At 43.3% G+C, this 25,753-nt stretch overlaps 1 protein-coding gene across 1 annotated transcript; it reads right to left on the reverse strand.

The window, feature by feature from the left end:
* Positions 1-161: 161 nt before the first annotated feature.
* Positions 162-19,477, reverse strand: LOC118395900 (glomulin-like). The gene is made up of 18 exons (XM_035789973.2): positions 19,279-19,477; positions 18,970-19,098; positions 11,358-11,468; positions 11,130-11,238; positions 8,718-8,970; positions 8,446-8,548; positions 8,071-8,249; positions 7,910-7,963; positions 7,781-7,811; positions 7,591-7,680; positions 7,445-7,486; positions 7,263-7,336; positions 6,925-7,009; positions 2,348-2,457; positions 886-949; positions 639-774; positions 405-493; positions 162-311 (listed from the first exon to the last, which is right to left on the reverse strand). The coding sequence occupies exons 1-18, from the start codon at positions 19,312-19,314 to the stop codon at positions 210-212; spliced, it is 1,797 nt and encodes a 598-aa protein (XP_035645866.1). The 5' UTR covers positions 19,315-19,477; the 3' UTR covers positions 162-209.
* Between the last annotated feature and the right edge of the window lie 6,276 nt (positions 19,478-25,753).

Below are 25,753 nucleotides of genomic sequence, written 5' to 3' on the forward strand. Positions count from 1 at the left end.
GCTTGATATACTCAATCCATCCAATCCTATATCCAGAAGAATACTATTACTGTATAGATTCAGTAGAAAGTCAATTGAAAATCCAGCATTGCAAATAAGTGAAATGAGGCTTAAATAAATAAATATTTTTTTGTAGATTGTGTATTTATTATTTATTATTAGCCTGAAACAATCATTTTTAAAAGCATAAGACTCAGCCATCTCTGTTGTTAGACAGCAGTCCCCGTTTTCACTTTCTCCTCTGATATCTCCTCAATACGGATCACTAGACTCTCCATCAGGTCAAAGGTCACCAGAGCACACTGCAGTACCTGTGAAGTCAAGATAACTCAGTGCCAATTCAAATTATTAAATTCAATTTGACAAGCAAGCAAAAACAGCAGTGGTAACGTGACTATAGTTACCTGATACTGCATCTCTGGGGTCATATCTGATACCATCTTGTTCTTCACAGTCATAGTCTGAACTAATGCAACTCTAGCCTCTCTGGCTTCTGTTAGTGGATGCGAGTCACAATAATACATTAATTTGTGTACACAGTATAACACATGTTGTACATTCTTCCCAGAATAATACACAGTGTGTACATATAATACATTTTAATAGATGGAGTAGTGTAGAGAGATCTGCTTTCTTACCCTGTGCTTGAATCTTCTTGTCCTCTCTCATGTTCTTAACCTGCCCTGCATAGTAGGCTCTAGAGAGGGCCAGACACACCCTCAGCATCTTCAGGTAGTCCTCTTTGATCTTTAACAGCTCCGGCCATATACTTGACTGAAAACATCAGCGTTAGACCATCACCGTGCTGTCTTGTCTTAACCACGTCAACTGACTAGTAGCAAGGTTTAATCTTCTGAGTTATATGAATGTGTCAAAAACACTCACTGTCTGCTGCCAGTCCATGTCCCGCATATGCAGGTATCGTAACAGATTGAGAGACTCCATTACCCTAAGGTAGAGATGGACAAAGAATACTATACTGAACAAAAATATAAACGCAACATACCACAATTCCAAAGATTTTACTGCATTACAGTTCATATAAGGAAATCAGTGAATTTAAATAAATTCATTAGGACTTCACATGACTGGGAAAACAGATGCATTTGTTGGTAACAGATACCTTCTCGTCACAGATCTCGTCACGGTATCTCTGTGTATTCAAATTACCATCGATAAAATGCAGTTGTGTTCGTTGTCCTTAGTTTATGCCTGCCCATACCATAACCCTTCCGCCACCATGGGGGCGCTCTGTTCACAACGATGACATCAGCAAACCGCTCGCCCACACAACGCCATACACATGGTCTGAGGTTGTGAGGCCGTGGTCTGAGGTTGTGTGTTGTTTGAACGTACTGCCAAATTCTCTAAAACGATGTTGGAGGCAGCTTATGGTAGATACATTTACATTAAATTCTCTGACAACAGCTCTGGTGGACATTCCTGCCGACAGCATGCCAATTGCACGCTGCCTCAAAACTTGACACATTTGTGGCATTGTGTTGTGTAAAAAAAACGGCACATTTTAGCCTTTTATTGTCCCGGGCACAAGGTGCTCCTGTGTAATGATCGTGCTGTTTAATCAGCTTCTTGATATGCCACAACTTTCAGGTGGATGGATTATCTTGGCAAAGGAGAAATGCTCACTGACAGGGATTTAAACAAATCTGTGCACAACATTTTTGATAAATAAGATTTTTGTGCATATGGAACATTTCGGGGGTCTTTTATTTCAGCTCATGAAACATGGGACCAACATCAAATAAATAAAAATGTTACGTTTATATTTTTGTTCAGTGTATATTATATTGTCTGTGTTTCAATCGGGCATTACAAGTTGACAACAGTCAGCTGATGTTGACCTATTTACTACAGTCTATGTTTTAAACTGGATGGAGAGTTGATTAATCAATTATGTCTTGTTGGCTAAGAATGCTATCTCCATTGTTAGAAAGAAAGGGATTCTAGGAATGAAACCTGAACTTCATTAGAGAATAGATCTGTTCCGTAGTCCATGTTCCATCTGCCTTATGCTGGGCACCAGATATATGTGGCTAGAAAATGCAGCTCTCCACTGCAGTATTAATGACCAGATAAGGGACCAGTCACAGCTTGTAGAGGGGCAAGGCAGGCTCACCAGTCCAGGGTTTGTATTTTAGACCACAGAGAGGTATCAGGATTGCTTAGACAGATCCTATGGGCCAGCTTCCCAGACACAGATTAAGCCTAGTCCTAGAAAAAGTATGCACACTGCTCTCCATTGACAGTGTTTTTTAGTCCAGGACTAGGTTTAATCTGTATCCAGGTAACCGGCCCTAAATTTAGGGAGAGGACAAACGGTACTAACCTGTCCATAGTGTTCAGCAGGTCTGTTTCTGGGCCCCGTGGGAAACAGAGAACCAGTCTCAGTAGGGGCAAAACCTGGATTCCCATAAACCATTCATTCTCATGACCTGGCTAGAGATAACAAGGGGAATAACACAATTATAGGTTGCACTGTATACACCTTTTCTAATGCAATGAAATGGAGCTACTGTCATGTTTATCAAAATGTCTCCTCCTACGGTGCATTCAAAAAGTATTCAGACCCATTGACTTTTTCCACATTTTATTACATTACAGCCTTATTCGAAAATGGATTTCATTGTTTTTTCTCCCCTCATCAATCTACACACAATATCCCATAATGACAAAGCAAAAACAGGTTTTTAGAAATGAAATATTATACTTAGGTAAATATTATATTTACCTAAGTATTCAGACCCTTTACTCAGTACTTTGTTGAAGCACCTTTTGCAGTGATTACAGCCTTGAGTCTTCTTGGGTATGACGCTACAAGCTTGGCACACCTGTATTTGGGGAGTTTCTCCCATTCTCTGCAGATCCTCTCAAACTTTGTAAGGTTGGATGGGGAGCGTCGCTGCACAGATATTTTCAGGTCTCCAGAGATGTTTGATCGGGTTTAAGTCCGGGCTCTGGCTGGGCCACTCAAGGACTGTCTTGGCTGTGTGCTTAGGGTCGTTGTCTAGTTGGAAGGTGAACCTTCGCCCCAGTCTGAGGTGCTAAACGCTCTGGAGCAAGTTTTCGTCAAGGATCTCTCTCTGTACTTTGCTCCATTCATCGTTCCCTCGATCCTGACTAGTCCAGTCTCTGCCGCTGAAAAACATCCCCACAGCATGATGCTGCCACCACCATGCTTCACCGTAGGGATGGTGCCAGGTTTCGCTTGGCATTCAATCTTGGTTTCATCAGACCAGAGAATCTTGTTTTTCATGGTCTGAGAGTCTTTAGGTGCCTTTTGGCGAACTCCAAGCGGGCTGTCATGTGCCTTTTACTGAGGAGTGGCTCCCGTCTGGCCACTCTACCATAAAGGCCTGATTGGTGGAGTGCTGCAGAGATGGTTGTCCTTCTGGAAGGTTCTCCCATCTCCATAGAGGAACTTTGAAGCTCTGTCAGCATGACCATCGGGTTCTTGGTCACCTCCCTGACCAAGGCCCTTCTCCCCCGATTGCTCAGTTTGGCCGTTTAGGAAGAGTCTTGGTGGTTTCAAACTTCTTCCATTTAAGAATGTTGGAGGCCACTGTGTTCTTGGGGACCTTCAATGCTGCAGACATGTTTTTGGTACACTTCCCCAGATCTGTGCCTGGATCACAATCCTGTCTCGGAGTTCTACGGATAATTCCTTCAACCTCATGGCTTGGTTTTTGCTCTGACATGCACTGTCAAATCAAATCCAATTGTAATTATCACATGCGCTGAATACAACAGGTGTAGTAGACCTTACAGTGAAATGCTTACTTACAAGCCCTTAACCAACAATGTTTTTTTTCAAAAACGTTAAGTAAAAAAATATAAAATAAAAGTAACAAATAATTAAACAGCAGCAGTAAAATTTACATTTACATTTAAGTCATTTAGCAGACGCTCTTATCCAGAGCGACTTACAAATTGGTGCATTCACCTTATGACATCCAGTGGAACAGCCACTTTACAATAGTGCATCTAAATCTTTTAGGGGGGCTGTATACAGGAGGTTCCAGTACAGAGTCAATATGCGGGGACAGAGTTTAAGTGACTATGCATAGACTATATGCATAGTCAGGAAACAGGACTCCGGGCAGCCGAGCGGAAATGTAGGAAAACTCGCCTCCCTGCGGACCTGGCATCCTTTCACTCCCTCCTCTCTACATTTTCCTCCTCTGTCTCTGCTGCTAAAGCCACTTTCTACCACTCTAAATTCCAAGCATCTGCCTCTAACCCTAGGAAGCTCTTTGCCACCTTCTCCTCCCTCCTGAATCCTCCTCCCCCTCCCCCCCTCCTCCCTCTCTGCAGATGACTTCGTCAACCATTTTGAAAATAAGGTCGACGACATCCGATCCTCGTTTGCTAAGTCAAACGACACCGCTGGTTCTGCTCACACTGCCCTACCCTGTGCTCTGACCTCTTTCTCCCCTCTCTCTCCAGATGAAATCTCGCGTCTTGTGACGGCCGGCCGCCCAACAACCTGCCCGCTTGACCCTATCCCCTCCTCTCTTCTCCAGACCATTTCCGGAGACCTTCTCCCTTACCTCGCTCATCAACTCATCCCTGACCGCTGGCTACGTCCCTTCCGTCTTCAAGAGAGCGAGAGTTGCACCCTTCTGAAAAAACCTATACTCGATCCCTCCGATGTCAACAACTACAGACCAGTATCCCTTATTTCTTTTCTCTCCAAAACTCTTGAACGTGCCGTCCTTGGCCAGCTCTACCGCTATCTCTCTCAGAATGACCTTCTTGATCCAAATCAGTCAGGTTTCAAGACTAGTCATTCAACTGAGACTGCTCTTCTCTGCATCACGGAGGCGCTCCGCACTGCTAAAGCTAACTCTCTCTCCTCTGCTCTCATCCTTCTAGACCTATTGGCTGCCTTCGATACTGTGAACCATCAGATCCTCCTCTCCACCCTCTCTGAGTTGGGCATCTCCGGTGCGGCCCTCGCTTGGATTGCGTCCTACCTGACAGGTCGCTCCTACCAGGTGGCGTGGCGAGAATCTGTCTCCTCACCACGCGCTCTCACCACTGGTGTCCCCCAGGGCTCTGTTCTAGGCCCTCTCCTATTCTCGCTATACACCAAGTCACTTGGCTCTGTCATAACCTCACATGGTCTCTCTTATCATTGCTATGCAGACGACACACAATTAATCTTCTCCTTTCCCCCTTCTGATGACCAGGTGGCGAATCGCATCTCCGCATGTCTGGCAGACATATCAGTGTGGATGACGGATCACCACCTCAAGCTGAACCTCGGCAAGACGGAGCTGCTCTTCCTCCCGGGGAAGGACTGCCCGTTCCATGATCTCGCCATCACGGTTGACAACTCCATTGTGTCCTCCTCCCAGAGCGCTAAGAACCTTGGCGTGATCCTGGACAACACCCTGTCGTTCTCAACTAACATCAAGGCGGTGGCCCGTTCCTGTAGGTTCATGCTCTACAACATCCGCAGAGTACGACCCTGCCTCACACAGGAAGCGGCGCAGGTCCTAATCCAGGCACTTGTCATCTCCCGTCTGGATTACTGCAACTCGCTGTTGGCTGGGCTCCTGCCTGTGCCATTAAACCCCTACAACTCATCCAGAATGCCGCAGCCCGTCTGGTGTTCAACCTTCCCAAGTTCTCTCACGTCACCCCGCTCCTCCGCTCTCTCCACTGGCTTCCAGTTGAAGCTCGCATCCGCTACAAGACCATGGTGCTTGCCTACGGAGCTGTGAGGGGAACGGCACCTCAGTACCTCCAGGCTCTGATCAGGCCCTACACCCAAACAAGGGCACTGCGTTCATCCACCTCTGGCCTGCTCGCCTCCCTACCACTGAGGAAGTACAGTTCCCGCTCAGCCCAGTCAAAACTGTTCGCTGCTCTGGCCCCCCAATGGTGGAACAAACTCCCTCACGACGCCAGGACAGCGGAGTCAATCACCACCTTCCGGAGACACCTGAAACCCCACCTCTTTAAGGAATACCTAGGATAGGATAAGTAATCCTTCTCACCCCTGACTTGGTGCACCGGGACTGCTTGTTGTGCAGTAGCAGAGAGAACAGTCTATGACTAGGTTGGCTGGAGTCTTTGACAATTTTTAGGGCCTTCCTCTGACACCGCCTGATATAGAGGTCCTGGATGGCAGGAAGCTTGGCCCCAGTGATGTACTGAGCCGTACACGCTACCCTCTGTAGTGCCTTGCGGTCAGAGGCCGAGCAGTTTCCATACCAGGCAGTGATGCAACCAGTCAGGATGCTCTCGATGGTGCAGCTGTAGAGCCTTTTGAGGATCTGAGGACCCATGACAAATCATTTAAGTCTCCTGAGGGGGAATAGGCTTTGTCGTGCCCTCTTCACGACTGTCTTAGTGTGTTTGGACCATGATAGTTTGTTGGTGATGTGGACACCAAGGAACTTGAAGCTCTCAACCTGTTCCACTGCAGCCCCGTCGATGAGAATGGGGGCGTGCTCGGGCCTCCTTTTCCTGTAGTCCACACTCATCTCATTTGTCTTGATCATGTTGATGGATTGGGACCTCTTCAACTGTGGGACCTTATAGACAGGTGTGTGCCTTTCCAAATCACATCCAATCAATTGAATATACCACATGTGGACTCCAATCAAGTTGTAGAAACATCTCAAGGATGATCAATGTTAACAGGATGCATCTGAGCTCAATTTAGAGTCTTATAGCAAAGGGTCTGAATACTTAAGTAAATAAGGTATTTCTGTTTTTTATTTTTAATAAATTAGCACAAAAAAACTAAACCTGTTTTTGCTTTGTCATTATTGGGTATTGTGTGTAGAGATTGATAAGGAATAGTTCTTAATCAATTTTAGAATAAGGCTGCAACTTAGCATGTGGAAAAATGGAAGGGGTCTGAATACTTTCCGAATGCACTGTATATCTTACCTTCAAGGAGAGCTCAATCTGATTTTTGATGTTCTTTATAATGTAACCCTCTACTCCGGCATGGCAACTGGTTTTTATTATACACCTACGATAAGAAATCAGGATATTCAAGATGTTTCTAATAACATGTGGTCCTGCGGCCCTCCCTGGGTGAACGTTTTGGTTTTTGCCCTAGCACTACACAGCTGATTCAAATAAGCAAAGCTTGATGATGAGTTGATTATTTAAATCAGCTGTGTAGTGCTAGGGCAAAAACTAAACATGCACGGGGGGTACTGCTATAGAGTACTACAGATTCATCCATTGCAGACCACATACAGGCTATATAGTATTCTCACCTGAAGAATTTGTGCTTAGCCTCAGGTCCCAATTTATCTATGAAGAGCTGTAACACTTTAAACCCTTGTTCTCTCTGGTAATGGGAGAAAGGAGTTATTAGGCTAGCAGGTACATAGTAATAATAGTAAACATAGTAATAATTTCAATTGGTTTTATTCATGCAGGAGTTTTATTAAATTACCAAATGCTGAATTGGACACACAGTCAGGATCTGCACCAAGTGCTGCATTTCCACACAACAACAAAAACACAAATCACAAATTATTATCATTTATGTCTGTTACATATGCATCTGTTTAGCTGCTTCTGGTATGTAGTCAGACTCACCTGTGGAACACTGTAAAATGACTTTAGGTCCAGCAGTTCAACTGGGAGGCTGTTATCCTCCACTCTCTCCAAGCTTTTTGTATATAATTCCTGAGTGATCGAGCATGGAGAAGAATACTTAGCAATACTTACTACTCAGAGAATTCACTCAATATAGTATTTGGAAGATTTGAAATCAATTTATCCTTACCAGGCCTTTGAGTAGGAATGATTCTTCCTTTCTATTTTAGGAAAGAAAACATCTTGTTTAGAGGAACACACTATATCTTAAACTAATGTTTTATTATCATGTAAGAACAGTATAGCTCTGAAAACATACCTACTCAGTAGGAGGTCAATATATTCCATATTACACTGCAGGACAAACACAGGGCTGAGAGATCAACAAAATAATATTAATACTATTATATGTTTCAAACATAGTTATCACCCCATATCTTCAATAATACGGTTATTCAGAACCTTTCTACTGTGTTTCACCTGAAAACTGCTGGAAAGCTCTCGATGGTGATGAGCTGGACAAAGAGCAGGTATGCCAGACAGGCCCGTGACTCCTGGGCTTTAGTACTGTCTGTCAGGAGGCCAGACTCCTCCCTCTTCTTCAGAGCCTTGTAGAACAGGAGGCCTGGGAGAGGCTCCTGGATGGCTGGTAGGGTGGCCTAGGATCAAAAACACAATGTAGTCTTGTTTTAGCTAGGTTCTTATTAAAATGGTCTATTTTAAGGTTGATTGCCTTGTTTGATAATCTCGATGGACTTGCTGGAAGATGCAGTAGAAAAAGAGCTAACCCTTAGTGTAGTGTGCAGAGCCATTTCAAAAGGCCGTCACTCTACCAAGTAGGCCCGGATTACTTACCAGTATGTCTGTAGCAAAGTGCCATAGGGGAGACTGTTTATGGATGTCTATAGCCTGGTCAAGCTGTGCCTGAAGGAGTGGCTCCCTCAAGCTCCCCATGCAACTGTAGAGAGAAGAATAATATGCATTACAGATCAACAAACCGGTGTCAGTATCTTCTACTCGCCTGATTATAACCTGGCCAATAACTACATCTGATTGATACATTTTGGTGCTCCTTTTAGCAACATTAATATCCAACAAAGCACACAGACAGTCAGACAGACACCTACAACTTGAGAAGCTCAGTCTTTAGCTGATTGTCTGAAGCAGTGCCACCATCCTCGCTGTTGTCCCTCCTCTTCACTTCCTCCACGAATGGCTCCATGAACCTGGCCAGGGCTGAGCAGCAACGACACAGACCATACGCATCCTCCACTTCTTGTTCCTTGGTGTAAGGCACTGGCAGCCTGGACACCTGCTTCTGTAGGGCAGCCAGAGCCAGGCCTACCCAGGGAGCCTTCTCCTCACCCAGACGCAGCAACACTAGGAGATGGACGGAGACATTCAAAAGTCACCAACATGAAAAGCACTAGGAGAGGCAAGAATACATTATTAAAAAGTAATTGAAGGAATGCATGTGTATAGGTTGTTTTACTGCATTCTGATTTGTTTTGAGGTAATGTATTAATAAATATTTGGAAAGGAATGTATTAAAATGGCTCGCTACTGTCATTCAATCAATTAAAAGAAAAATGTTGGTTATCTAAGACTATTTAAGAAATCTTATTCAATCGCTTCAACAGAATCTGGATTAACCTAACAGTAGCATAGAACAAATACTGAAAGAAGCTGCAACGCCAAAGAAGTTGATTGCCAAGTTATATCAAGGGTTGACTGAATTTTTATCTGATGGTTCAGAACATAAGGTAAAAATGGGAAACAGATCTCAAAGAAATTGATGAGAACTATTGGTCACAGATACAGTTGAAGTCGGAAGTTAACATACACTTTAGCCAAATACATTTAAACTCAGTTTTTCACTATTCTTGACATTTAATCCTAGTAAAAACTCTATGTCTTAGGTCAGTTAGGATCAGCACTTTATTTTAAGAATGTGAAATGTCAGAATAATAGTAGAGAGTGATTTATTTCAGCTTTTATTTCTTTCATCACATTCCCAGTGGGTCAGAAGTTTACATACACTCAATTAGTATTTGGTAGCATTGCCTTTAAATTGTTTAACTTGGGCCAAACATATCGGGTAGCCTTCCACGAGCTTCCCACAATAAGTTGGGTGAATTTTAGGCCCATTCCTCCTGACAGAGCTGGTGTAACTGAGTCAGGTTTGTAGGCCTCCTTGCTCGCACACGTATGACGGATGCTTGGTCCTATGGTTTTTAGACTTGCGTACTATTGTTTGTACAGATGACCGTGGTACCTTCAGGTGTATGGAAATTGCTCCCAAGCATGAACCAGACTTGTTGAGGTCTACAATTATTTTTTCTGAAGGCTTGGCTGATTTCTTTTGATTTTCCCATGATGTCAAGCAAAGAGGCACTGAGTTTGAAGGTAGGCCTTGAAATACATCCACAGGTACACCTCCAATTGACTCAAATTATGTCAATTAGCCTATCAGAAACTTCTAAAGCCATGACATATTTTTCTGGAATTTTCCAAGCTGTTTAAAGGCACAATCAACTTAGTGTATGTAAACTTCTGACCCACTGGAATTGTGATACAGTGAATTATAAGTGAAATAATCTGTCTGTAAACAATTGTTGGAAAAATTACTTGTGTCATGCACAAAGTAGATGTCCCAACCAACTTGCCAAAACTATAGTTTGTTAACAAGAAATGTGTGGAGTGGTTGAAACACTTAGGTTGAAGTCATTAAAACTAGTTTATGTGATTTGATTTGATTTGACTTCCGACTTCAACTTTATGTGAAAATGTTCATATTTGCTCCTACAATCTTAGCCATCAATTATTGCAATTGAAGATAATCCATAGGATTTACTACACCCCTGCTAGAATGCATGTAATGTACCCAGAAATCAGTCATATCGCTGTTGGAGATGCAAAAGAAACTAAAAGGAAGCCTAATACATATGCTGTTGTCCTGTGAGAAATGAACACCATTTTGGGATAATGTCTGTGCCATCATATCATTGTGTCAAGGATTTTACATCCATCCATCTCCATGATTATGTCTGTTGCGGAATGTAAATATTATTTACCAATATCAAAGAAGGTTTTGTAATTTAGGGCTAATTGCTGCAGAAAATATGTGTAGCTATCAATTGGAAAGCATCATACACACGCATCGTCAATACTGAACGGAAGGTAGTTACATTCCATTAGATTGTGTTTCATGATATTACGCAAAAGAAAGACGTGATCAAATCTGAAAACCTCACATTGGTAATCTTGAGGAGTGTAAGATTTACCAAGATACATAATTGTGTTTTAATTTGATGTACTGAAATGTGTGTACTGAAATGGAAGGCTTCTGTGTTTTTGGACGTTTATGGACAGGTCTGGGAATGTTGTGGTGGTTGTGTTGTTTTTGTGTTCTGTTTGCAATTATTAATAAAAAAATGAAAGGGAACGTCATGAAGATTAAGTTCCAGTAAGTGTCCAGTAGAGGGAAACAAACAACATCTGCAGGAGATAGCCTTCACAATACCACTGCTAAGTATTACCTGTTTGAAGATGCGGGGCCATAAGTACGATGGTATCAGCGATGAGGTCCGGATGAAGGTCGTCCACTTGGCCGAGAAAAATCAGCATGAGTTCCATCGGGCTGCATGTCTGAGAGACAAGATTTCTACATTACTGTTAACTCTGATGCCATGTGAATCTACCTGCTCTTTAGCCTTCTGCCATCCAATTCTGTCAAGGGTCATTCATAATATATATATATAGTTTACCTTGGCCAGGTGTGTGATAACGGCCTTACAGGTAGAGGAACTCTTCTTCCTCTTCAGTACCTCGGCCACCAGGGACGCAAGGAGGCCACAGCCCATAGACTCCACTATTCCCTGGGTCAGATAAAATAACCAAAAACTTCTGTGTCATGTTGTCAACTTTTTACATTTAGAAAAAAAGCAGCAACTGATGATGAAAAACAGTTGTGCAAGTTTATGGGGGGTATACAAATTGTTGCTTGCATGTGGGCTATCTTGCAAATGACCACCTTGACTACCCCCTCACGTCGGTCAAAAAAGCTAAGTTGATGTCCTCGCGAGGTTGCTATAGACCCTGTTATGACTCCATGACATCCTAGCGAGGTAGCTATAGACCCTGTTATGACTCCATGACATCCTAGCCTGGTTGCTGTAGACCCTTTTATGACTCCATGACATCCTAGCCTGGTTGCTATAGATCCTGTTATGACTCCATGACATCCTAGCGAGTTAGCAATAGACCCTTCTGTGACTCCATGACATCCTAGTGAGGTAGCTATAGACCCTTTTATGACTCCATGACATCCTAGCAAGGTAGCTATAGACCCTTTTATGACTCCATGACATCCTAGTGAGGTAGCTATTGACCCTGTTATGACTCCATTACATCCTAGCCTGGTTGCTGTAGACCCTGTTATGACTCCATGACATCCTAGTAAGGTAGCTATAGACCCTGTTATGACTCCATGACATCCTAGCCTGGTTGCTGTAGACCCTGTTATGACTCCATGACTTCCTAGCGAGGAAGCTATAGACCCTTTTATGACTCTATGACATCCTAGCGAAGTAGCTATGGACCCTGCTATGACTCCATAACATCCTAGCGAGGTTGCTATAGACCCTTGTATGACTCCATGATGTCCTAGCGCTATAGACCCTGTAGCTAATGTCCTAGACCCCCTGTTATGACTCCTGTCCTAATATCCTAGTGAGCTAGCTATGGACCCTGTTATGACTCCATGATGTCCTAGAGAGGTAGCTATGGACCCTGTTATGACTCCATGATGTCCTAGAGAGGTAGCTATGGACCTTGTTATGACTCCATGATGTCCTAGAGAAGTAGCTATGGACCCTGTTATGACTCCATGATGTCCTAGAGAGGTAGCTATGGACCTTGTTATGACTCCATGATGTCCTAGCGAGGAAGCTATAGACCCTTTTATGACTCCATTACATCCTAGCAAGGTAGCTCTGGACTCTGCTATGACTCCATGACTTCCTAGCGAGGAAGCTATAGACCCTTTTATGACTCTATGACATCCTAGCGAAGTAGCTATGGACCCTGCTATGACTCCATAACATCCTAGCGAGGTAGCTATAGACCCTGTTATGACTCCATGACGTCCTAGCGAGGTAGCTATGGACCCTGTTATGACTCCATGATGTCCTAGCGAGGTAGCTATGGACCCTGTTATGACTCCATGATGTCCTAGAGAGGTATTTATAGACCTTGTTATGACTCCATGATGTCCTAGAGAGGTATCTATAGACCCAGTTAGCAATAGACCCTTCTGTGACTCCATGATGTCCTAGCACTGTGTTATGACTCAATGATGTGCTAACGAAGTTTCTATAGACCCTGTTATTTCTCCATTATGTCCTAGTGAGGTAGCTATAGACCCTGTTATGACTCCATGATGTCCTAGCGAGGTAGCTATAGACCCTGTTATGACTCCATGATGTCCTAGCGAGGTAGCTAAAGACTGTGTTATGACTCCATGATATCCCAGCAAGGTAGCTATAAACACTTGTATGAATCCATGACGTCCTAGCGAGGTAGCTATAGACCCTGTTATGACTCCATGACATCCTAGCCTGGTTGCTGTAGACCCTTTTATGACTCCATGACATCCTAGCCTGGTTGCTATAGATCCTGTTATGACTCCATGACATCCTAGCGAGTTAGCAATAGACCCTTCTGTGACTCCATGACATCCTAGTGAGGTAGCTATAGACCCTTTTATGACTCCATGACATCCTAGCAAGGTAGCTATAGACCCTTTTATGACTCCATGACATCCTAGTGAGGTAGCTATTGACCCTGTTATGACTCCATGACATCCTAGCCTGGTTGCTGTAGACCCTGTTATGACTCCATGACATCCTAGTAAGGTAGCTATAGACCCTGTTATGACTCCATGACATCCTAGCCTGGTTGCTGTAGACCCTGTTATGACTCCATGACATCCTAGTAAGGTAGCTATAGACCCTTGACATCCTAGCCTGGTTGCTGTAGACCCTGTTATGACTCCATGACTTCCTAGCGAGGAAGCTATAGACCCTTTTATGACTCTATGACATCCTAGCGAAGTAGCTATGGACCCTGCTATGACTCCATAACATCCTAGCGAGGTTGCTATAGACCCTTGTATGACTCCATGATGTCCTAGCGAGGTAGCTATAGACCCTGTTATGACTCCTAATGTCCTAGCGAGCTAGCTATGGACCCTGTTATGACTCCAAGATGTCCTAGCGAGGTAGCTATAGACCCTGTTATGACTCCTAATATCCTAGTGAGCTAGCTATGGACCCTGTTATGACTCCATGATGTCCTAGAGAGGTAGCTATGGACCCTGTTATGACTCCATGATGTCCTAGAGAAGTAGCTATGGACCCTGTTATGACTCCATGATGTCCTAGAGAGGTAGCTATGGACCTTGTTATGACTCCATGATGTCCTAGCGAGGAAGCTATAGACCCTTTTATGACTCCATTACATCCTAGCAAGGTAGCTCTGGACTCTGCTATGACTCCATGACTTCCTAGCGAGGAAGCTATAGACCCTTTTATGACTCTATGACATCCTAGCGAAGTAGCTATGGACCCTGCTATGACTCCATAACATCCTAGCGAGGTAGCTATAGACCCTGTTATGACTCCATGACGTCCTAGCGAGGTAGCTATGGACCCTGTTATGACTCCATGATGTCCTAGCGAGGTAGCTATGGACCCTGTTATGACTCCATGATGTCCTAGAGAGGTATTTATAGACCTTGTTATGACTCCATGATGTCCTAGAGAGGTATCTATAGACCCAGTTAGCAATAGACCCTTCTGTGACTCCATGATGTCCTAGCACTGTGTTATGACTCAATGATGTGCTAACGAAGTTTCTATAGACCCTGTTATTTCTCCATTATGTCCTAGTGAGGTAGCTATAGACCCTGTTATGACTCCATGATGTCCTAGCGAGGTAGCTATAGACCCTGTTATGACTCCATGATGTCCTAGCGAGGTAGTTAAAGACTGTGTTATGACTCCATGATATCCCAGCAAGGTAGCTATAAACACTTGTATGAATCCATGACGTCCTAGCGAGGTAGCTAAAGACCCTGTTATGAATCCATGATATTTATTTTTTTATTTTTTTTATTTCACCTTTATTTAACCAGGTAGGCTAGTTGAGAACAAGTTCTCATTTGCAACTGCGACCTGGCCAAGATAAAGCATAGCAGTGTGAACAGACAACACAGAGTTACACATGGAGTAAACAATTAGCAAGTCAATAACACAGTAGAAAAAAATGGGCAGTCTATATACAATGTGTGCAAAAGGCATGAGGAGGTAGGCGAATAATACAATTTTGCAGATTAACACTGGAGTGATAAATGATCAGATGGGCATGTACAGGTAGAGATATTGGTGTGCAAAAGAGCAGAAAAGTAAATAAATAAAAACAGTATAAAAACAGTATGGGAATGAGGTAGGTGAAAAAGGGTGAGCTATTTACCTATAGACTATGTACAGCTGCAGCGATCGGTTAGCTGCTCGGATAGCTGATGTTTGAAGTTGGTGAGGGAGATAAAAGTCTCCAACTTCAGCGATTTTTGCAATTCGTTCCAGTCACAGGCAGCAGAGTACTGGAACGAAAGGCGGCCAAATGAGGTGTTGGCTTTAGGGATGATCAGTGAGATACACCTGCTGGAGCGCGTGCTACGGATGGGTGTTGCCATCGTGACCAGTGAGCTGAGATAAGGCGGAGCTTTACCTAGCATGGACTTGTAGATGACCTGGAGCCAGTGGGTCTGGCGACGAATATGTAGTGAGGGCCAGCCGACTAGAGCATACAAGTCGCAGTGGTGGGTGGTATAAGGTGCTTTAGTGACAAAACGGATGGCACTGTGATAGACTGCATCCAGTTTGCTGAGTAGAGTGTTGGAAGCCATTTTGTAGATGACATCGCCGAAGTCGAGGATCGGTAGGATAGTCAGTTTTACTAGGGTAAGCTTGGCAGCGTGAGTGAAGGAGGCTTTGTTGCGGAATAGAAAGCCGACTCTGGATTTGATTTTTGATTGGAGATGTTTGATGTGAGTCTGGAAGGAGAGTTTGCAGTCTAGCCAGACACCTAGGTACTTATAGATGTCCACATATTCAAGGTTGGAACCATCCAGGGTGGTGATGCTAGTCGGGCATGCGGGTGCAGGCAGCGATCGGTTGAAAAGCATGCATTTGGTTTTACTCGCGTTTAAGAGCAGTTGGAGGCCACGGAAGGAGTGCTGTATGGCATTGAAGCTCGTTTGGAGGTTTGATAGCACAGTGTCCAATGACGGGCCGAAAGTATATAGAATGGTGTCGTCTGCGTAGAGGTGGATCAGGGAATCGCCCGCAGCAAGAGCAACATCATTGATATATACAGAGAAAAGAGTCGGCCCGAGAATTGAACCTAGCGAGGTAGCTATAAACCCTGTTTTGACTCCATGACATCCTAGCGGGGTAGGTATAGAACCTTGTATGACTCCATGATGTCCTAGCGAGGTAGCTATAGACCCTGTTATGACTCCTAATGTCCTAGCGAGCTAGCTATGGACCCTGTTATGACTCCATGATGTCCTAGCGAGGTAGCTATAGACCCTGTTATGACTCCTAATATCCTAGTGAGCTAGCTATGGACCCTGTTATGACTCCATGATGTCCTAGAGAGGTAGCTATGGACCCTGTTATGACTCCATGATGTCCTAGAGAGGTAGCTATGGACCTTGTTATGACTCCATGATGTCCTAGAGAAGTAGCTATGGACCCTGTTATGACTCCATGATGTCCTAGAGAGGTAGCTATGGACCTTGTTATGACTCCATGATGTCCTAGCGAGGTATTTATAGACCCTGTTATGACTCCATGATGTCCTAGCGAGGTAGCTATGGACCCTGTTATGACTCCATGATGTCCTAGAGAGGTATTTATAGACCTTGTTATGACTCCATGATGTCCTAGAGAGGTATCTATAGACCCAGTTAGCAATAGACCCTTCTGTGACTCCATGATGTCCTAGCACTGTGTTATGACTCAATGATGTGCTAACGAAGTTTCTATAGACCCTGTTATTTCTCCATTATGTCCTAGTGAGGTAGCTATAGACCCTGTTATGACTCCATGATGTCCTAGCGAGGTAGCTATAGACCCTGTTATGACTCCATGATGTCCTAGCGAGGTAGCTAAAGACTGTGTTATGACTCCATGATATCCCAGCAAGGTAGCTATAAACACTTGTATGAATCCATGACGTCCTAGCGAGGTAGCTAAAGACCCTGTTATGACTCCATGATATCCTAGCGAGGTAGCTATAAACCCTGTTCTGACTCCATGACATCCTAGCGGGGTAGGTATAGACCCTTGTATGACTCCATGATGTCCTAGTAAGGTAGCTATGGACACTGTTATGACTCTGTGATGTCCTAGCGAGGTAACTATGGACCCTGTTATGACTCCATGATGTGGTAACGAGTTAGCTGTAGACCCTGTTGTGACTCCTAATGTCCTAGCGAGCTAGCTATGGACCCTGTTATGACTCTATGATGTCCTAGAGAGGTAGCTATGGACCTTGTTATGACTCCATGATGTCCTAGAGAAGTAGCTATGGACCCTGTTATGACTCTGTGATGTCCTAGCGAGGTAGCTATAGACCCTGTTATGACTCCATGATGTCCTAGCGAGGTAGCTATAGACCCTGTTATGACTCCATGATGTCCTAGAGAGGTAGCTATAGACCCTGTTATGACTCCATGATGTCCTAGAGAGTTAGCGATAGACCCTGTTATGACTCCATGATGTCCTAGCGAGGTAGCTGTAGACCCTGTTATGACTCCTAATGTCCTAGCGAGCTAGCTATGGACCCTGTTATGACTCCATGATGTGGTAACGAGTTAGCTGTAGACCCTGTTGTGACTCCTAATGTCCTAGCGAGGTTGCTATAGACCCTTGTATGACTCCATGATGTCCTAGCGAGGTAGCTATAGACCCTGTTATGACTCCATGATGTCCTAGCGAGGTAGCTATAGACCCTGTTATGACTCCTAATGTCCTAGAGAGGTAGCTATGGACCCTGTTATGACTCCATGATGTCCTAGCGAGCTAGCTATAGACCCTGTTATGACTCCATGATGTCCTAGCGAGGTAGCTATAGACCCTGTTATGACTCCTAATATCCTAGTGAGGTAGCTATGGACCCTGTTATGACTCCATGATGTCCTAGCGAGGTATTTATAGACCCTGTTATGACTCCTTGATGTCCTAGCGAGGTAGCTATGGACCCTGTTATGACTCCATGATGTCCTATAGAGGTATTTATAGACCCTGTTATGACTCCATGATGTCCTAGAGAGGTATCTATAGACCCTGTTATGACTCCATGAGGTCCTAGAGAGGTATCTATAGACCCAGTTATGACTCCATGACATCCTAGCGAGGTAGCTATAGACCCTGTTATGACTCCATCAAAATGAACTCAATTTCCATTCCATGTTCTCTTTTTAAAGTGAATATCCCTTCACTACAGTTAGATAATACTTTTTGTCCAAGTTGAGGGTTTTCTCACAGATTTCTCATTTGAGTCAATTCAATATCTTCAACCCAGATACCTCCTGAGGCTCCTTTAGCTCCTTAAAGACTTTGAAAAACCACCCTGACACATGCTCCTGTAAGTGTAGGGTTTAGAGCAAAAGACGGCGTGGGGAGGAGGGACAACCAAGGGCACTTAGAGAATAGCCTTTCCAAACAGGGTCACCATCACTGGAGCGAGAAATCTGACTGGATATCGGCCTGTTCAGTTCTCACACCTTCAGGTCAACAGCCCAACAACAAGAGGCGATCGTTATTTTATGTATACATCGCAAAGGGCACCCTATTCTCTACATAGTGCACTACTTGGGATGCACATTATAGCCCTATGGGCCCTGGTCAAAAATAGTGCATTATGTAGGGAATAGGGTGCCATTTGGGATGCACGCTATATGTCTATGGTGGCAATGTAGAAAAGTGGCCTGTACTGTTAGCTGTAGTAGTAGACTTGCTGATGTTGTCACAGAGGAGACTGGAGTGTGCGTGTGTCTGTCATCACCATTATCGGCCTCTGGGACTGGAATCTACTACACTACACTGTCAATGTGTAAAAATGTGTCAAACGCAAGGTATATTTTACAACAATTTTCACAAATAGAACAGTGTAAAAGCACCCAATGTCCTCCCGGTTCACTCTGTAACAGTAAGGTGTGATTCTTAGGATATCTTTGAATTGAATTACTCACTTAGTGGAGCATAAGAGGGGTTTTCATTGGAGGGCATGCAAATGTGATGCATTTACCTGGTTCTTCTCATCCTGAATGAAGTCTAGTAGTTGTGTCGTGTCACCCTGATTAATATACGCCAATCCAGCATTCTGGAACAGTTCATGGTCCTCTGGCCTTAAACCATCTTCCACCACGGCTTTTCGCTGTAGAGATACAAGATGCCAACTGACACCACTCACAGAGACAGCTAGTTCAAAGTAATAATTCTGACAATATTATGCATCTGATTAGTCATATTATTGTTAAAAATGTCATATCAATGATATTATTATAAGCTAGTTCTTATCATTCTTATATGAGCCACTGTTAGCATGTTAGCTTACCCATCTCTGGATGACATCCTGCAGCTGATCAGCCATCCTCAGTGTTTGTCTTGAATAACAATCGTGGAGGGGTCCAAAAAATAAGAGTGTGAATATTCAGAATATAGATGAAATAATGATAATATCCAAATTTCTGCCAAAAAGAGGACACCAGATAGTTACTGTTGCGGTTTGAAATGACTTGTGGTAAAGGTGGACTGTCCAGAGACCTCAGTCAGTAAACCTCTTATCAAGCCCTATGTGCCTGAGCTATAATCGGATTAAAGCAGTGCAACATAGTCACGGCAGACAACAGAACTGTCTGGAAGGCTCTAGCTGAGTCCAGGGAGACTCAATCAATCTTAAACCACTAGAACTAACTGCATGCTGGTGACCTGGGTTTGTTTTGTTTTGTTTTAATTAACCACAAATGTAGGCTCCTGTAGGGAAATGAAGTTCATATCTTGTACATCAAATGCATAACAAACTCTGTTACTTTAAGAACCAGTACTGAGAACTGGCCTAAGCTGTATCAGTTTGCTGCCCCAGACAGACAGACAGGACAGGACAGGACAGGACAGGACACACACACACACACACACACACACACACACACACACACACACACACACACACACACACACACACACACACACACACACGGCTGTAGCTAGTTGAGATAAATAGATAGGGTTAGCAAGGAGCATGTTTGAACGGTAGGATTTAGCCAGTAGCTGCTGGTTAGGATAGGTTTGCTCTCTGTATTGGGCCGTGATGAAAGCAAAGCCCTGAACAAAAGCCACAAAGCAAATACACCCAGAGACAGTGTGCTGTGTTGACTCTGATTTAGTCATCTTTAATTGGAGACTGATGATTGTTGTGACGGTTACATGTAGCCTACTGTATGTCAAAGCTGCTTACAACAATATACAGTTTCAATAAAAATTATGTGAACCCTTTGGAATTACCTAGATTTCTACATAAATTTGTCATGAAATTTACAACAATAGACCAACACAGTCTACTTAAACTAAAAACACACAAACTATTATATGTTTTCATGTATTTATTGAACACACCTTGTAAACATTCACAGCACAGGGTGGGAAAATGTGAACCCTTGGATTTAACAACTGGTAGACCCTCCTTTGGCAGCAATAACCTCAACCAAACATTTTCTGTAGTTTCGGATCAGACCTGCACAACGGCCAGGAGGAATTTTGGACCATTCCTCTTTACAAAACTGTTTCAGTTCAGCAATATTCTTGGGATGTCAGGTGTGAACTGCTCTCTTGAGGTCATGCCACAGCATCTCAATCAGGTTAAGGTCAGTACTCTGACTGGGCCACTCCAGAAGGTGTATTTTCTTCATTTGATTCATTGGTTCGTTGTCTTGTTGCATCACCCAACTTCTGTTGAGCTTCGATGATAGCAAGCTGTCCAGGTCCTGAGGCGGCAAAGCAGCCCCAAACCATGATGCTCCCTCCACCATAATTTACAGTTGGGATGAGGTTTTGTTGTTTGTCTGCTGGGCCTTTTTTTCTCCACACATAGTGTTGTGTGTTCCTTCCAAACAACTTAACTTTAGTTTCATCTGTCCACAGAATATTTTGCCAGTAGTGCTGTGGAACATCCAGGTGCTCTTTTGCAAACTTCAGACTTGCAGCAATGTTTTTTTTGGACAGCAGTGGCTCCTTCCATTGTGTCCTCCCACAAACACCCTTCTTGTTTAGTGATTTACATATCGTAGACTCGTCTACAGAGATGTTAGCATGTTCAGAGATTTCTGTATGTCTTTAGCTGACAATGTAGGATTCTTCATAACTGCATTGAGTATTCTGCACTGTGCTCTTGCAATCTTCTTTGCAGGGCGGCCACTCCTAGGGAGAGTAGCAACAGTGCTGAACTTTCTCCATTTATAGACAGTTTGTCTTAGTGTGGACTGATGCAAGTCAACAATTCTTAATCTTAGGTCTTCTGAGATCTCTTTTGTTCGAGGCATGATTCACATCAGGCAATGCTTCTTGGGAAGAGCAAACTCACATTTTGTGAGTGTTTTTTATATGGTAGGGCAGCTCTAACCAACATCTCAATCTTGTCTCATTGATTGTTCTCTAGGTTAGTTTTTGGAGAAGTCATTAGCCTAGGTGTTCACATACTTTTTCCAACCTATACTGTGAATGTTTAAATTATGTATTCAATATAGACAAGAAAAATACAATCATTTGTGTGTTAATTGTTTAAGCAAACTGTGTTTGTCCATCGTTGTGATCAAATTTTACGACCAATTTATGCAGAAATCCAGGTAATTCCAAAGGGTTCACATACCTTTTCTTGCAACTGTATGAAAAATCTCTGCAACCATTTCAAAGATTTTACTGAGTTACAGGAAATCAGTCAATTGAAATAAATGAATTAGGCCCTGATCTATGGATTTCACATGACTGGGAATACAGATATTCATCTGTTGATCACAGATACCTTTAAAAAGAAAAAGTAGGGGTGACGATCAGAAAACCAGTCAGTATCTGGTGTGACCACCATTTGCCTCATGCAGCGCAACACATCTCCTTCACATAGAGTTGATTATTTTAGTTAGTTGTTGCTTCTGGAATATTGTCCCACTCCTCTTCAATGACTGTGCGAAGTTGCTGGATATTGGCGGGAACTGGAACAGGCTGTCGTACACGTCGATCCAGAGAATCCCAAACATGCTCAATGGGTAACATGTCTGGTTAGTATGCAGGCCATGGAAGAACTGGGAGATTTCAGCTTCCAGGAATTGTGTACAGATCCTTGGAACATGGGGCCGTGCATTAGCATGCTGAAACTTGAGGTGATTGTGTGAGGTGTGTGAGGTGATTGTGTGAGATGATTGTGAGAATTGTTGATTTGTGGATTGATTTGTGGATTGCGGATGAAGCTGGTTGAGAGAATGCCAAGAGTTTGCAAAGCTGTCATCAAGGAAAAGGGTGGCTATTTGAAAAATCTCAAATATATTTTGATTTGTCTAACACTTTTTTGGTCACTACATGATTCCATATGTGTTATTTCATAGTTTTGATGTCTTCACTATTATTCTACAATGTAGAAAATTGTAAAAATAAAGAAAACTCTTGAATGAGTAGGTGTGTCCAAACTTTTGACTGGTGCTGTATGTGTAAGATAAATTCAGCTCGTGATTTAAGAATAGAAATCAGTTTGTACAGTGATCTGAAGAGCTTGATGAGATATGTTAAAACACATGGACAATGAGAGTACTCTAGCTATTGTGTTTGTGACCAATGATTGTTCATCTCAAGCAATTTTATAAAGGTGACACATGGAATACACTGAGACAGACATAAGTAAGATGAGCTGCTGAAAAGTGAAATTGCATTTGTAGTTCTGGTAAAGTGTTGGTAATAAACTGTCAATATTATTCATGTTATAATTATATCAACCAACTGTGTTATTGGAAACTTTATTGTTGTGGCTTTCAAATCATATCATATGGCCTAGTGAAATGTGACAAACGGATTATCGGTCTTGAAAAGTGCCCTGAAACAGTAAAAGGATGGACTAGGTTTGGTTGCCATGGCTATTGCCATGATTGCCACTGTGTAGGCCTACTGTTAGGATTCTTCCCAGATGACAATGGACCAATAGAGGAAAGTGATCTAGGCAGGGTCTCTCTGTGTCTCTGGCAGTGCAGTGACTCTGCCATTCCCCCTCTGGCATGGCCTGAAACATTAATGATCACCAAGAGAATGTGATCTGCCTGACCACTGCAACTCACAGCTCTCCTCCCAACCACCGCCCCACCCAGCTACAGCCTTCTCTTCTCACAACATCACTGCTTGGAAAGGAGGCCAGTGGATAGGAAGCCTGTGGGCCAGGATGAGCTGTACTGAAAATACAGCACTTTGTGTTGATGATAGACTTTTATTTAGAAAACTATGAATGACATCTGATATATTTACAAAATAGCAGGAAAGTCAATAAGCATAGTAATTTTGAAAAATAAAATGTTATTCTGTATTATGAAGTTATATTTTATAGATTTAGGCATACATGCTCAAAATGCAGATTGTGATATTACTCACCAATACCTAAATGAAAGATATTTCAGAGTATGTAACTCTGCCACACTCCGTCCGCCCGCCCGCCCGCCTGCCCGCCCATCCGACAGACAGACAGACAGACAGACAGACAGACAGACAGACAGACAACGTCTGTGACAGGTCTAATAGATGTTTTAACACATGAGCGAGCACTTAAACAGATAAAGAGTTTTTTTTTCTGACAAGCTAAAAGCCTCCATCACTTCCAACAAGACAGTGGAACCCCGAACATAGAGTGTCAGCATCACAAAACACTGTAATTGTGATCCGGATGTCAAAATTGCTTTGACAGCCGGATCACATGTAACATCTCCAATGCTTCCACCTTGGGGACATGCCGGGGAGACGGGGCTGGTGTGCACTGTGCACACCATAGCAGAGAGAGAGGCCGGTCTTGACTGTAGTCCCTGTCTGTGAATCGAGACACACAGTAGATAATTGATCACAGCCAGACAGTGTGTCAGTCTCAGAGACACAGCCGACAGACAGCCGTGTGTCTATCCCTGTCAACTAAAGTCCCCTCTCAGTCTGTATTGATTGGGGAACAACTAAAAACTGGTAATTGTCATTAATATGCCGATTTACAAACAGGTGAGCAGAGCAGAAGCTGGTAGAGGAAGCGCAGTACAGTGACAGTCAGTATGGATATGTTGTTGTGTGTTACCCCCAGCGGCCCCAGACAACAAGCCAACAGGCAGATGCTAGTGTCCAGGAAACAGTGAGGCCTGCTTCATCATCTGGGCTTCCCTGTGCCTTGGGTGCTGTCTACTCTCTACTCTGCGGGATAAAGCATCATTAAGGCCTGCTGAAAGATGTGAAAAAAAGGGTCCAGACAACATGGCACGGTAGCCTTCACTAAAGTACACAGAAATGCGCACAAACACACTGACACACTTAGAGCTGTGTTCTGCTCCCTCACAGCAGCACAGCCCCTCCATTTAATTGTTTGGAATGGGCCGTATGAAGGGCAAAGCTTTTACAAAATGGGCCCAGGGAGGGTCAGGGTGTTCCCTTGTGAGACCTGGAGCTCCATTAATTCAGTCCACTTGGGAATCTCTCTTTATCCCTGTAAAAACTAGTACTGCCCTTCAAAATTCTATTCCTAAAACCTACCTTGACAGTGACACTCACAATTCTTCCTACAGTGAACTACAAAAGTATTGGGACAGTGACACATTTGTTGTTTTGGCTCTGCACTTTGGATTTGAAATGATACATATTGGATGAACTTTGAAAGTCACTGAGCTCTTTAGGAAGGCCATTCTACTGCCAATGTTTGTCTATGGAGAGTTTATGGCTGTATGCTTGACTTTATATCTCAGTCAGCAACGCGTGTGGCTGAAATAGCCAAATCCACTACTTGAGGGGTGTCCACATACTTGTGTATATATAGTGTATCATTATTCACGATTCATTCAGCACCATCTGTAATCATGGTAGCATCCACATTAATGTAGAAGTGTTTAGAAACATATTATATTCTTACACAATAAGTGACTCCAAAATGACACAATACATGAATGCATCCAACAAGTTTGTAGAGTCACAATCTTATTGTAATCATTGTGCACTAGGAATAAGGGATCAAATACGAAACTTTTGACTACTTTAAAATGGGGGGGGGACAAAAATAGTGTAATTTCTAAACGGTTTCCCCGAAATGAATGAAAATACCCTAAAATGAAAGCTGACAGTCTGCACTTTAACCTCATGGTCATTGTTTTATTTAAAATCCAAAGTGCTGGAGTACAGAGTCAAAACAACAAAATGTGACACTGTCCCAGTACTTTTTGAGCTCACTGTGCCTTCAGAAAGTATTCAGACCCCTTGACTTTTTCCACATTTTGTAACTTTACAGCCTTATTCTAAAATAGATTAAATCAAATAAAATCCTCAGCAATCTACACACAATACCCCATAATGACAAAGCAAAAACAAGTTGTTTTTTAAATTTGCAAATGTATTTAAAATAAAAAACAAATAGCTTTTTACATTTACATTTACATTTAAGTCATTTAGCAGACGCTCTTATCCAGAGCGACTTACAAATTGGTGCATACACCTTATGACATCCAGTGGAACAGCCACTTTACAATAGTGCATCTAAATCTTTTTAGGGGGGGGGTGAGAAGGATTACTTACCCTATCCTAGGTATTCCTTGAAGAGGTGGGGTTTCAGGTGTCTCCGGAAGGTGGTGATTGACTCCGCTGTCCTGGCGTCGTGAGGGAGTTTGTTCCACCATTGGGGGGCCAGCGCAGCGAACAGTTTTGACTGGGCTGAGCGGGAACTGTACTTCCTCAGTGGTAGGGAGGCGAGCAGGCCAGAGGTGGATGAACGCAGTGCCCTTGTTTGGGTGTAGGGCCTGATCAGAGCCTGGAGGTACTGAGGTGCC

Source organism: Oncorhynchus keta, chromosome 1, assembly GCF_023373465.1.
Source record: "Oncorhynchus keta strain PuntledgeMale-10-30-2019 chromosome 1, Oket_V2, whole genome shotgun sequence".
NCBI lineage: Eukaryota > Metazoa > Chordata > Actinopteri > Salmoniformes > Salmonidae > Oncorhynchus > Oncorhynchus keta.